Genomic DNA, 14,811 nt, shown 5'->3' on the forward strand with positions numbered 1-14,811 from the left:
GGCTATCGTTGCAACTGATATAGGTTTGTATGGGCTAGCAGGCTGCTCAACACGGGAACGATAATAAATCCCGCGGAAAAACAATTATCCATCACAGTTTCAACACGAGGGACACGAAATAGGATTTTCGAAAAGAGTGTCGTTAAAATTTCAATACGAAAAATCTCATCAAATTAGCTGAAAGATTTTTGTTTAGATGATTGACAATGCAGTTGAGATTGTTCACTTTGCTGACTTCTACTATGCTGTCATTCCCAACATCAATCTCCACCTGTCACTCGTTGACGTTATCAATCTTACTAATGATACAACTGATGGCATCGATGACGTTGGTCAGGTTCGGTAGAAATTTACATCATTTTCTGTGCAAAATAGGTTTGTCTGAAAACCAGAAAAACCAGAAAATTCTGGAAATCCGTGAGAAGGAATGACTTCAGATGTTTGCCAACAATGATTTTACTGTAATTTAAAAGAGAAAACGAGCCCACAACGGATGGCGTTCGCAACACGAGCCAGCTCTGATAAAACTGAATTGGCTCGCGCACATGGAAGTAAAGTGCGACCCAGCGACAGATTCTGGCAGTAAATCTGCGGTCTGAAAAGTCGTTAATGCATTAGAGCTCTTCATGATCGTCGTGACTGAGCAATTCTTTTGTATTGCCTGAGAAGTACATAAACGTCTCAAGAACGCCAAAATCCTTATTTTTCTTGTTTGCAGAAGTTGAAAATTCACAATACATTTTGACAAAAATATTGTAATGGTCCTATTGTTCTGGCGGTCCAAGAGGCGGTCCAAGTTCTTTGACCCCAGAGGTTGATTCAGTTAAAATTTAATTTGAAACGAACGTTGCAGGAGACTTCTTTTAACTATTAACAATAGAACTACTAGTCTGAAACAGACAAATTTTTGCAGTGTTCATAAATAGTTTTTATCAAAATTGCAAATATCTTAATTTCAATCATTTAGTGAGAAACAATTTTACAAGACTGATCAATTCTGGGACAAAAAAAAATCTTTCCAGAATAAACTAAGACCTTCATAATTGCTCCGACCGTGCAATTAAATGCTGAACTGGGTTCTATGTTCAATAAATGTTAGCCGATCAATATATTAATCGTTGAGAGATATGAATAACATTACTAGAAAGCCCGTCAAGCATAGAGTGTAAACAGAATTTATTATAAAGTTGAATTTATATTTGAATGATTAACTTTTCACACTGTTTATTGTTTACGTTTTTGGACCTTTATCAAAATTTTCGATAATTTTTTCAATTTTTTTAATCAATTTGTACAATTATGCGTTTTAGTCAACCCCAAAGCGACATCAGGGCTCCTTCTTTGTCTCGTCGTGGATTTTAGCATACGACAGATTTTGTATTGGAACTAGATTATTCTGTTCATAGAGCCATTTTTTGTTCTTCCTCTCTGCAGCTATTTCACTTTTGGCTTCTTCTCGTTACCTTCAGGTGAAACATACTAAATAATAACCTCGATGGGCTAATGAGGTTTAATAAAACTACCTTGATATTGATTACTTTGAAAGTATTTCTTTTAGTAAAATTTGAGTAAGTTATTTAGTTTTGACTGTAGATTTTTCTGTAGTTTTTTTATAATCTCAACAAGGAAAGCCCTCATTTATTTCAACAGTAAAATGAAGGAAGCCATTCAATGGCTTGGTTGAGTTCAGGGCTGGCTTTTTATGACTTGACACTATTTTTTTTTCAATTATATAGGCTATTATGGTGAGTTCTACCCTTTTTGTTGTCACTTCAGAGTGCTCAGGTCAACGATGAGAAAACTTGAAATTGAATTTCTTTTTCATCCAGTAGTTTTTTGTCGTTTAAAATTTACGCCATTTAACTTAAGTTAAATGGCGTAAATTTTAAACGACGAAAAACTATTGTTTGAAAAAGAAATTCAATTTCAAATTTTCTCATTGTAGAAACGAATTGTAAGAAACTCGAAAACTTCCCAAAATTCACCAAATTTGGTGAATTTTGGGAAGTTTTCGAGTTTTTCTACAATTCGTTTTTCTTTCAGTTAGTTTATTTTAGTTAAAATGGGCTGTTCACAACAATTACTGACAAAAACAGTTTTCCGATTAGGTATTGTTGAAACTTCAGCTTGTGTCGGTTTTATCGTCGCGTAAGCACTAATATCATTATCAAGATGTTTTGGTTCCTACATTTTTAAATATCTTTGCTTTTGATTTGTTGTGAGAAAGTAAAATAAATCTTTCATTGGGTCCGATTGGCTCTGTTATCACTTTTACCGTGAGTGACATGTTTATATATAGGTGCTGGACAAGTTTAGTGAACAGCAGGCGCTTAATTTGGATGACTGGCCCAATCATGACAACGCCGTGTTGCTCATAACTCGGAATTTCACAGTCGACTCGAGTACTATCGGGCTTGCTTATTTGAACACGCTCTGTGACATTACTAATTCAGGTACGCTTCTTGCAAAAGTTGAATCAAACCGAGTGTTTTGGAGTTTGTCTGGATTCTGTAAGCATAACTGAGGTCGTCGAAATTATAACCGTTTATATGTGGCGACGGTTTATTACGACCGCATCTAGTATTAATTTAAGACCGAATATTTGATGTTAAATTTGTGTATTGAAGTCTTTCTTCAAAAAACAAACGTTTTAGCGAGCTGGTTAAAAGACAGCGGGGATACAACGGCAGTTATGGGCGGAACTCTGGCACACGAGCTGGGTCACAATTTTGGATTACTCCACAATCCCGATAATTCGAGTGCCCCGTGTGGCTGCCAAACAGCCTCATGCGTTATGGATGCCGTGTCAACATACGGAGTTCCGGCAGAAGTCTTCACTTCGTGTCAACAAACTTCAATCACCAATTTCCTTCAAACAGGTAAAATTTCCCTTCCCAGGATTAGGTTCCACAGACCAAATTTCTCCTGATCTTACTCACTCGAGCGCACACATTCCAGTTCTGCGCTCGAAAATACAAGTATATGGTATGCTCAACCTCAAAAACGCAAGATACTCTGAGCAGAGCTAGACTAGGACACACTAGACTCTGATCACAGAAATTCTTTTAGCGCAACTAATTCAATTTAGGAATTAATTCAATCAAGGAATTCAGATTGAGTCAACGGAAGGTGAAACAGAGAAGCGAGTTGGATCCTCACAGCGTTCACACCAAAATCTTCAAAACCCAAGTGTCAATTTGCAAGAAAGAATCTTTTCTTGAGTTTTTTCTTGAACCAATTGTTTAAAATTTTGAAAAGGCATTGATTGAGAGCCCAAAAATTGGTCTCAGAGGACAAATTTGATATCCACAGCTTGGTTTCAAAGTTCGTATAAGTCCTATTATCATTAACCAAAAATGGGAAAGATCTGGCATCTTTGGATTTGAATCAACCCAATATCTTGGAAGCGTATGCTTTGGTCCCCAACCTGAGAACGGTTGATTTTAAATGTAATTGTTGTCTGGACTTTTCTGCAATCCTTGACAAGACAATTGTTTTCAGAGCATGATTCAGCTTCAAAATAATTTTTTTTCTACAGGATCTGCCTCGTGTTTACACAATGAACCAACAAAAACCATAGATGCCCCTTACTGTGGAGATTACATTGTGAATCAGGCTTCAGAACAGTGTGACTGTGGATCCAATGACACTTGTGAGGATCCATGTTGCCATGCTGAGAACTGCACTTTTGTTACAGGTAATGAATGTCCTCTAAAATAGAAGAAAAAGGCAACAGTTGGCACCCTTACTCCCCTTACACCCCTAATCTTACAACGTTTTACGCCACTAAAATTACCCCCTAATCTTACATCAATTCGAGGGGTATTTTTTTCGTGGAGGGGTTAACATCTCAAAAATGCCCCAAATACTCCCCCCTACCCCCTAACCTTACATCGTTTTACTCCCCTAAAATTACCCCCTAATCCTATATCATTTCGAGGGGTAAATTTTGGAGGGTTAACATCTAAAATTTCCCCTCAATTACACCCCACTACCCCTAATCTTACAAAGTTTTACCCCCCTAAAACTACCACCTAATATTACATCTTTTTCGGGGTAAATTTTGGGGAGGTCAAGTCAAAAAATTCCACCTTAATCCACATTATTCCACCTCCCATATCTTACATTGTTTTAGCCCACTAAAATTATCCCCCTAATCTTACATCTTTTTGGGGGTTATTTTTGGGGGTGTATATTCTAAAAAACTTCCCCATTATACCACTGCCCCTAATCTTACAACGTTTTACCCCCTAAATTTAACCCCTAGTTTTACATCTTTTATGGGTTAATTTTCGCTAAAGTCTAAAATTTAGCTAAAGTCTAAAATTTCCCCTAATTTACCCCATTACACCTTAATCTTACATAGTTTTTGAAATTTACATAATGAATTTTTGTAAGATTTGCGATTTTTAGCGGAGAAATTACATATTTTAGCGGTGAAATGTGGTGAATTTTTGTAAGTTCACCGCTTACTCTAGTGGTGAAATTATAAATTCACCGCTTAGAAAAAAGTTCGAAAAGATGTAAGATTAAGGTGTAGTTTTAGAGAGAGGGTAAATCTAACAATTCTTCCCTTACTTCGCATTAATTTCACCGCATTCTTCGCTGATCTCACTCAATTTTAACATTTTTTTCTAAGCGGTGAATTTATGTAAGTTCACCACTAAGTTGAGCGGTGAATTTATTTAATTTCACCGCATTCAGCGCTTATCTTACAAAAATTTCCGCATTCACCGCTTTTCTTACATAATTTTGTGTGGAATGGCGGTAACACCTCAACCGGGGTATGGAAGATAACACAATGAAGTATTTAAGGTGCTGGCTATACAAAACTTTGACCACTAGAACCAAAAACAATAAATCTTCAGGGAAAAAAGTAATTTTTGATGTTTTAAACGTACATGTGAATCCAAATATAATGAAATCTCGTATATCGCAATTTGTCACGTCAAGAACATCAATAATTACCTGTTTTTGCGTCCTGTTTTTCAACGTTGAAGGGGATTTTTGGACTGGAGTGTTTCTGCAAGTCTTATTGGGGGAGTTGGGGGAGTGAACAGGAAATCTCATCGACGACTTTCGGGTGAGATCAAACCATACTCCTCTCTCTTGTCCGGTCTTAGTGAAAACAAGGTGTATTATTGGCTTCTATTATACGAAGACCAGCATCAGTTTTAATCTATAACAAACTATATCAAACAGCACCAACAGAGAAATGGGGCACAAGCCATCAGGTTCGTCCAATTTCTCAAGGATATTTTTCAATGTCGTTTATGAGTGCAGACATTACCCTAGATTTTTTCAATTTCAAGTCCGATTAGATATTTCTTTGTTGTTGAGAACAATTTAAATTAAGCAACCTTTGAAGTTCATGGGGAAATGGCCCGAAAGACACATCTGCTTCGTCGGTGGACAGCCAGAAAAGTACACAAGACTACTTCAACAAAACCCAAAATAGCCAGATTGATTTATGTGTTTTCCCATCAAATCCTCATGTATCGGGTCAGAGTGCAGAAGATGAATTCAACCCCCAGTGCCGTATTCCAGTGGGCACAATTGTCTTTTTCCCTGACAAAAACGGAAACACTCTATCGCATCTGAGTTGTTGAACACACAGGCGCCAAAACCAAAAATTCATTATATGGGATACAACTCTAAAGACGACGAAATCTTCGATTCCAAGTCAATTTGGGCTTATCTTAGTTTTGAAGCAAAACTCAAAACTATACAGCACAAAGTCAAGAAACCTAAAGATTGTGGCCCAAGAGGAAATTGACGAACTAGTCAGTGACCCCAATCAGCCTTAAATGATGCTCCCCCAACTTGACAAACAACACACTACCAGATATAGAAATTTTTTCCAGAATATTTCTACCCACAATTAGACACGTTTCTGTTAATGCTCGACTGCGATTGTCGAAGTTCATAACAGAGTTTTGGGAAAAATGATGTCATGCAAATCCTACAGGTATCGAAAACTGGAAAAACCTTCTGGCCTCCTCCAAATGTATATTGCGCAGAGCTTCACGTGGAGTTGGAAAACACAAGTTCCACAACAAAAAAATTATCAATGATCGCATTGCTTGACGGAAAAATGGCAACAGGGGGACTCTGTAGAACGAAGGTAATCAGTCCAAAGCAGCCAAAAAAACAAGAGAAACATCGAGTCAAATCAAAAATAAAATGCTGAAAGAGCGCAGATATTATGTCATCAAAGCCTTTTTGGAAAAGCTGCGAAAATTTTAAGGCAAAGGGACTTGAACCTTCCAATGAGAAAACCTACGAAGATCTTTGTTCTCGACATCCTAAAGCTAAAGAATCGATCCTACCGGTTAAGGATGAGCTGTGCTTGGGATATCAATTCTCAGAGAAAATTGTCATTGACATGTTATCTTCCTTTCCCAAACGTACTGCAGCCGGTCCAAGCATGATGTATCCTGAGCAGCTATCAAACGCCATTCGTTGCATTAACCCTGAGCAATCCAGAATCGCAATGCAAAAACTCACCAGCCTAATCAACTTCTGCTCGGCTAGTGGCTTTCCAAATGACGTTTCTCAACTTTCCGCAACGCCTCTCCGACAGCTTTGAAGAAAAGGAAAACAGGTGTACGACCCATTGCTGACGGAGAAGTTTTCCGCCGTCTTCTGGCTAAATGTCTTGTTTCCTTTGCAAAAGACGAGGCATTAGAAAATTTCTGTCACAATCAAATTGGAGCTGCCATAATAGAGGCGCGCAATCTATTATCCACGCCACAAAACTAATATGTGAAGAATGTGGAAAGAGAGAAGGCGTAGGATTCCTCCAGATAGATTTTGAAAACGCTTTCAATTCCATCAAACGAAAAGTACCATGTATTTATCCGTGTGTCAACCCGTACTTCGCAAAACACAGTTCACTGTTCTACAACGGGCAAGCTATAAAGAGTGAAAGTGGGGTGCAACAGGGTGAACCTCTGGGGTCACTTTGTTTTTATTAGCTCTCATACCTCTCTTTTAAAAAATTAAGCAGGAAGTCCCCATGCTCTTACAGAACTCTTGGTATCATGAAGACTGCTTTCTGGTAGGAACTGAATCCAAACTAACGCATAGCTTCGATGTTTTGGAAAGTGAAGGCAAAGACTTGGGCTTCAACGTAAAGACCTTCAAAAGTATGTTGTGGTCGCCCTAAACCATGAGCAGTTTAGATCAGCTAGCTGATACTGAAGATTTTGAAGTATTCGGGGCGCCAATTGGAAAGGAGATTCATCATTGAAAAGTTTTGGCCGAGAGGGTGGAGAAAACTAAGCCTCTCCTAGATCGCTTACAGCAACTTGACAATCCTCATGCAGCTTATGGCATACTTAAAATTTGTATTGGTACTCCCAAAATGTTGTATTCTCTACGCATGGTTAAACCAAGCCCCTCAGTTACCAAAGTCCTACTTCATTTTGACAATGCACAGAGGGATTGCCTAGAAACATTAATCACGGGAAACCTTACGTGCAGCAATTGGAAACAAGCAAACTTGCCCATCAAGTTGGGTGGATTGGGTTTAAGATGCGGGAATGATCAACATCTAGCTGCTTTAATTAGTTCAGTTGAGTCTGTTTCATCTACAGTGGAAGCTCTTATTGGTATAAAACCCACTCTGGAAAATGGAGCTAACGTGAATTGCCTTGTTGGATGGCAAGATGTAGATAGAAGAAATCAGAAGAAAATTCAGGAAAAGTTTGACCAAAAGTCACTCCATGATCTTCCGTCAAAGGCAAAAAAACATGCAAGAAAGAGCTGGGTTGCAGTCTCTTCTTGCTTCTAATGCAGGTGCTTGGTTAACCACGCCTCCTATTTCCGCTCTGGGATTGCACCTGGAAGCGTCAAATATAGACTGGGTATCCATATATTTGATGTTCCCTGAAATTGTCCCTACTGTAAAAATGGTGTCATCGATATACACGGGGCCATTCCTTAACATGTGGAGGACGAGGAGATATTATTAATCGTCACGACCGTCTGAGAGATAAATTTTATCTTCTTGTGTCTCTGCAAGCTTGAGCCCTTCACTTGAAAAAAGAACCTTAGCAGAAACAACCAATCCCGACCTGCAGACTTATTTCTATCCTCCTGGACGCAAGGCAAACAGTCAGTGCTCGACGTAACAGTGGTGTCATTCCTGCAATCAACAATTATTGCAAATGCGGCAGATACACCCGGTTATGCTTTAACATATGCCGACGACCGCAAACTAGCTGCCCATGACCCTGACTGCTGAGAAGCCGGAGTGAATTTTTTGCCGCTATCATTTGAAGCTCTTGGTGGTTGGTCTGAAACCTGGCGAATTAAAATAAGAAAAACAGCTTGCCTGGGGGACGGAAGAAATGCTTCCTCGGAAGGCTCTAGCATTGCGATCAACCGATTGACTCAATCCATTTCATCCGATTAATGCATGGGAACGCAAATATGATAATCACCTGTTTCGGCTAACTAATGACAACAGATGCTTGTACCTGATTAGTGCAGAGTTCTCTCAATAAATGACTTGTTTAAACAAATTAGATTTTTGAGTTTTTGTTCTTACCTGACCAAAGTGGGGAGAATCGAATCATATATTTCATATCTGGAAAGCGGAAAGGAGCTGTTGAAAATTGATTGATTAAACTGGTGATCTGTTGTTTTATAAACCTAGTCATGGTTACCAAATAAATTCATACCACTATTTCTTAAAAAAATGATTTATTCGACAAAACCTGATGTTGACAATATTTGATATTCTCTATTTGTATATATTTTGTTTGCTGCGCCGTATACCAGAACACCAAAAAAGACATCAAGTATGAAAACAATTCTGTATGTTCCGTATCCAATGTAAGAAAGATTTGGATTGCGGGGGTTTCGTCCGCATCGTCGCGGTTTTGGGAAGGGTTCGGTTTGTTTTGGAAAGGTTCGGTTTATAGTGTTTAGAACGCAAGAAAGCTTCGTTATGTTCGGTTAAGATGAAGCAAGACATCGGTATTATGTGTGGTTGAAAACAAAGGTAATCGTCCAATTGTTCAAAGTCTTTTCATGCGAAGAATTGAGTTTTCTGTTTATATTGTATCCGAAGTTAAAAAGTTATAGGATATCAATCTGTTTGCAGGAATTCCAAACGTACTTCTATACTTTTTATTGTATAAGATTGTGAAAATCTATCGTAGTTTTATCTTAGCTTGCATTTACAAAGCTAATTGAAAAAATGGAATTGTTTTTCAGTTTAAAATTGAACTAGTTTATGAACTAGTTCAAATTGAACTAGCTTCTAGTTTAAAATTGAACAAGCATGGATAATGGTGGCAGATCAGTCACATTTGCGAAATTTTGATGTGATGGAATGACAATAACAGGTACACGAGGTCGTTTGCAGATTTCTCTGGTTTGAACCGAACATACCGACTGTACCAAAAAATAAAAGGAAGAGCTTTCGTCGTGTGGTCAAAAATGAAATGCTGGATACTTATCACGTTTAATTGAAACCAAAATTTTGGAGTAGAGGTCGTTTTCTTCTGCTTATAGGAGCGACATGTTCTGCAATGGACCTCTGTTGTGAGCCTCTTACTTGTGGAGTAAAAGCATCTGGTGCAGTGTGCAGAGATGCTGTGAATACGTGTGACCTTGAGGAAAAGTGTGATGGAGTGAATGCAGAGTGTCCAAGTGACCTCTACCATCCAACTGGGGATCAATGCTCTGTCAATGGAACAGATGGCTCATGCTACTTTGGAAACTGCAGATCAACATACTCTCAATGCTTAGAGTTAGCAATTAAACTGGTAACAGAATTACTGAACATATTTTACAGTTGGTTATTAATTAAGTTACTGTGCCTAGAGTGATTTCAACTCAACGATTCAAAAATTTCTGTAGTCATAAATGTTTCGTGTTTTTGAGTATTTGCTTCAATTTAAGAATCGTACAAATTCGCAATTATAACATTGCTAGGTTGAATTTTAGGTGGCTGAAATATTTTTCGTAAATGACTGATCACAACACATTTACAATTTGGAGTCATTTTACAATTTAACATGTTTGTGCGCGATATTTTTCACATTGATTTTGTTCTCCAAAATTTTATAAACTATTTTTCAAACCTTAAATTTGCTATTTTAAAAATTTTAAAATTTGCTGTTTTGAAAATTTTTAAATGAATAAAAAAAATCTGAATACTATCGTGCAAACTTCCACAAGCACTTGATTATAGTTTTGTAAATCATCAGGAAATTATATAATTTCTAATCATGAGATTATCACTGTTAATGATTGTTTTCTACTTTTAACTACCATTGCTGGCAGAGTTGCAAGTTGCATAGTTTGATCAAAATCGTCTCTAGAAAGTCATTCAGAATACGGATATTGCAAAGTTTCTATGAATATAACCCAAAGGGAGAAAAAAGTTTAATTTTTATCATTTTATTATCACTATTGGATTATTAATAGAACATAAAATCCGGTTTTATAAAAAACGATACACGAAAATTGGTGCTTTAAGGATTTTGACTGAATTTGCTTGCGATGTATACCGCTCTCTGAAATCACGTGACCAAAGGGCAACTAATCAAAAACAAGCAATTTTTTAGTCTTTAGCATTATAGACGTACCAGCTCTTCATGTGGAGCCAAAAACTGTAACGTTGCCGAGACAAAGTTTTCTCTACCGAAACGACAAAAAATTGGCCTGAAGCTTCAACAAGAATTGAAAATTTAACGCCTGTGATATATTGTGCTGATTCAGATATCGCATATTGTTTGCTAGAATTTTTGTAGCTCTACGATGTTCACTCAATGTTGTAGCAATAGTGACGAAATTGAGAACAAGACGAAGTTTTTTAATGAAAGTATTCGGAATATTTGAAATTGAACAGAAAGTTTTCTTTGTTTTTGCTAAGTTATCTAATAATACCTTAGATAAAAGACTGGGAAAACTTTATACGGCCTTATAAGGCACGGTACTGATAGTTAAATGACAACTTACCCAATTCCATTTTACCCAATGCCCTTTTACTCTACGCCATTTTACCCAACCTGCCATTTTACCGAATGCCATTTTACCCAATACCAACTTACCCAATGCTCTTTGATCTTTTCGTTCCATTATCCCATTACAAATTAGCAGTTGTTATTACAAGGATGATTTAAAACGTTTGTGGACAATATAATCCCATTTTCGGTTGTTATAGTTTCATATCAAGTCCCATGGGCCATTTATTTTATAGTGGGCTAAATAGTCTTTCTTGTTAATTTAACAATAGGATAAATTGGGTGAGTTGGCTTTGGGTAAAATGGCATTGCGTAAAATAGAATTGGGTAAATTGTCCTGACACCGCACTAATAATTTAAATTTTTTCATTGCTGTTTTTCGACAGATATGAAGCGATGAAAAAGTAACCCGAATATGATAAGTGATTTGTTTAAAATCGTTTTGAAAGGTCTGATTTCAGAAATCAGATTAGACAAATTTTGAGTAGGTGCAGCAGAAACCTTGTTACGGCCTTATAAACTGCTATGCTAAATTTCTTAAGCTTTCTAGGGCACCACCTAAATCTCAGCATGTTTTCAATTTTTTGTCTAAAATGGTTGTTCGAAGGCATATCTTATCACCTCTATGATCACTTTGTTTCTATGTTTAGACCTTTTTGCTTAATAGCAAGTTTCCAAGCATGTTTGCCTCATGCGATGACTGTTGCTATTTTTGAGTAATTATTATCATAAAAATGAATATCGTTCTAATGGTTTATGGAAGAGGAAATTGAGCAATATGTAGACTACGGCAATTAAGACGGTCGTAATTAAAAGCCATTGTTGTAAGTAAAATTTGTACATAGCAACTGCCCGGAATAAATTAAACCTAATTGTTTGTGAATCAAGATCTTTGCTTATAAACCAAAATTTGTCTCTTTTTCAGGATCGCATTTCATTTACATTAAAGCAAGATGCTATAGGCTCTCGAAGCGGCTTCAAAGGGTTAAATTAATCTGTAAGAATTAGTGGTCAAACTAAAGAGAATGCCTATTCAATCAATTTCTCAAAACAGCGACTGAAATGCGACGTCAAGTTAGTCGAGCGATCTTCTAGATACAAGTTCCAAGAAGCTCTATAACTTCTATATGCCATATCTCTCAAAAACATTTATATATATTTTTAATTTTTGTTAGAAACTCTAAGTGCGTGTTTCACACGAGGAAGGTGAACCTCTCGCGACTCATTTTCTTGAGCAGTCTTACGTCTTCACTTTTTTAAGTCTTCTCAGTTACCTCGTCTCTGGTCTCACTAAATTTGCACTATAGACAGCTGAAGACGGCACCGAGAGCCAGTAGCCTCAGAACTTTCCTCTGTCATTATTTGTTGTTTCTTTTTCCAGAGTATTCGATCCGACTGGTATCGAAACAGAAGCCAATGACTTGTGTTGGAGCGTCCTTAATATACGAGGGGACAATCTTGGCAACTGCGGTTCAAATCTTTTGGAAAACTTTACTGCTTGTGCAACGGAAAATATAAGGTAAGTTTCGAGTTTACTAATCTGGATTCATTCCGGAATGGCCATCGGTTATATAAATTCATTCTTGGTGATCGATTGATACTCCTCTAAAATTGATTGCATCATGTCCAGATTCATGAAGAAAAGCACTTAACAAATTTGCTGCATTCGTTTCCAACTCAGATGATCCGTAGAAGTGAACAGCTATAGCTCTGAACAGGCAAAGATACTCTTTGTAAGTTTCGCCGTAACCATTCGATACAAGACAAATCACATCTGGTCGTCTAAGTAACTGTTCAGGAAGAACAGCCTCGATACATCCCCTTGGAATGTTTTTTTGGTGAGCGCAGAATATTGTTACGTTAGTAGTCAAAGCAAATCGCCACTTTGTATTTTCCCTCTCCTGTGCACACGTCTGCACTAGATTCATTTTCTCTACTATGTCTTGAAGAGAAGCCAAGTCTCCTTTTGAGCAGAGCAAATGAGATTTTTCAAAGAAAGTGCTGTTCTCATGCGCATAAAAGTACCGATACTCGCCTGTGTCCACATTGCGCAAGATAAATCCAAGAGCCAGATTTACTTTGGCAGCACAATTTAATTTTTCAAAATCTTCTTTTAATTTCTCGTTGATCTCATTGGGATCGAGCTTGGACAACTTGAAGTTGAACACTCGATGTCTCCCATTCTCCATTTCCGTATCGTCAAAAAAGTGCCGTCAAGCACTTAGTTCCTGCTGCAATTGCTCGTTGTTCTGGTCTAGATCCTCCGATTCTAAGACTTCTTTGAGCTTTTCCCTCGATTTGGTCCCAATTTATGTAGAAGTCCCATGCTTTCTCCTCTTGTGTTGTTGAAGAGAATAAAAGCTTGGGAATTCTTCCAAGCACACAGTACACACAGTACTAAGCTTAACATCTTTCAGGGCATGATGCTTGGCAAGGTGATAAGGGAAATGGAGACAGATATTGGCTCATGTTTTCCAATCCAAGTAGTTGTATTTGTATCTTTTAACTCTTCAGGGGGAACGCAGATAGATTCAAAGTCAAAAATAGTCAAGTTTTTGAACAATTTTTGATCATCGTTGTAGTAAATTCCGAAAGCATCAAGTTTATCAGACAAAGTTTCTCGCAGAGTATACACATTCTTTGGGTAAAAATGCTGTACTCTGTCTTTGCAAGATTTTAAATGACGGTTGAAATTACTTGCGTGCTTCATAAATGTATCGCAACTGGGACAACGGAATTGTTTAAAGAATGTGTTAATATCATCCACGTAGCAAATATTCTTGTTGTATCGCAGTAAATTAATGTTCATTACGTACATTTCAACACTTCTTCTCGCAAGTTATCCGACAAATTCTCCTTCCTCTATATCAATATCATAAATAAAGATGTTATGCTTTATCGCATTTTCAACAAACACGAGGTGATCGATTGATACTCCTCTAAAATTGATTGCATCATGTCCAGATTCATGACGAAAAGCACTAAACAAATTTGCTGCATTAGTTTCCAACTCAGATGATCCGTACAAGTGAACAGCTATAGCTCTGAGCAGGCAAAGATAATCTTTGTAAGTTTTGCCGTAACCATTCGATACAAGACAATTCACATCTGGTCGTCTAAGTAAATGTTCAGGAAGAACAGCATCGATACATCCCATTGGAATGTTTTTTAGGAGAGCGCAGAATATTGTTACGTTAGTAGTCGAAGCAAATCGCCACTTTGTATTTTCCCTCTCCTGTGCACACGTCTCCACTAGATCCATTTTCTCTACTCTGTCTTGAAGACAGACCAAGTCTCCTTTTGGGCAGAGCAAATGAGATTTTTCAAAAAAAGTGTTGTTCTCATGCGCATAAAAGTACCGATACTCGTCTGTGTCCACATTGCGCAAGATAAATCCAAGAGCCAGATTCACTGTGGCAGCACAATTTAATTTTTCAATAATTTCTTATAATTTCTCGTTGATCTCATTGGGATCGAGCTTGGACAACTTGAAGTTAAACACTCGATGTCTCCCATTCTCCATTTCCGTATCGTCAAAAAAGTGCTGGCAAAAGTCCGTTAGTTCCTGCTGCAATTGCTCGTTGTTCTGGTCCAGCTCCTCCGATTCTAAAACTTCTTTCAGCTTTTTACTCGATTTGGTCCCAACTTTTGTAGAAGTTCCATGCTTTCTCCTCTTGTGTTGTTGAAGAGAATAAAAGCTTGGGAATTCTTCCAAGCACACAGTACACACAGTACTAAGTTTAACATCTTTCGAGGCGTGATGCTTGGCAAGGTGATAATTCAAGTCTTCCTTCCTCTTAGTATAGTAATTGGGACATTTGGGACATGA

General features: G+C 37.6%; 1 protein-coding gene across 1 annotated transcript; it reads left to right on the forward strand.

Moving 5' to 3' along the window:
- The first annotated feature begins 177 nt into the window (after positions 1-177).
- LOC142342537 (coagulation factor X-activating enzyme heavy chain-like) lies at positions 178-12,951 on the forward strand. Its single transcript, XM_075393894.1, has 6 exons — positions 178-337; positions 2,300-2,453; positions 2,655-2,879; positions 3,539-3,697; positions 9,526-9,763; positions 12,364-12,951. Exons 1-6 carry the CDS (start codon positions 197-199, stop codon positions 12,503-12,505), a joined length of 1,059 nt encoding a protein of 352 aa, XP_075250009.1. The 5' UTR covers positions 178-196; the 3' UTR covers positions 12,506-12,951.
- Positions 12,952-14,811: the final 1,860 nt, after the last annotated feature.

This window comes from Convolutriloba macropyga, chromosome 7 (assembly GCF_964194025.1).
Source record: "Convolutriloba macropyga chromosome 7, txConMacr16.3, whole genome shotgun sequence".
NCBI lineage: Eukaryota > Metazoa > Xenacoelomorpha > Acoela > Convolutidae > Convolutriloba > Convolutriloba macropyga.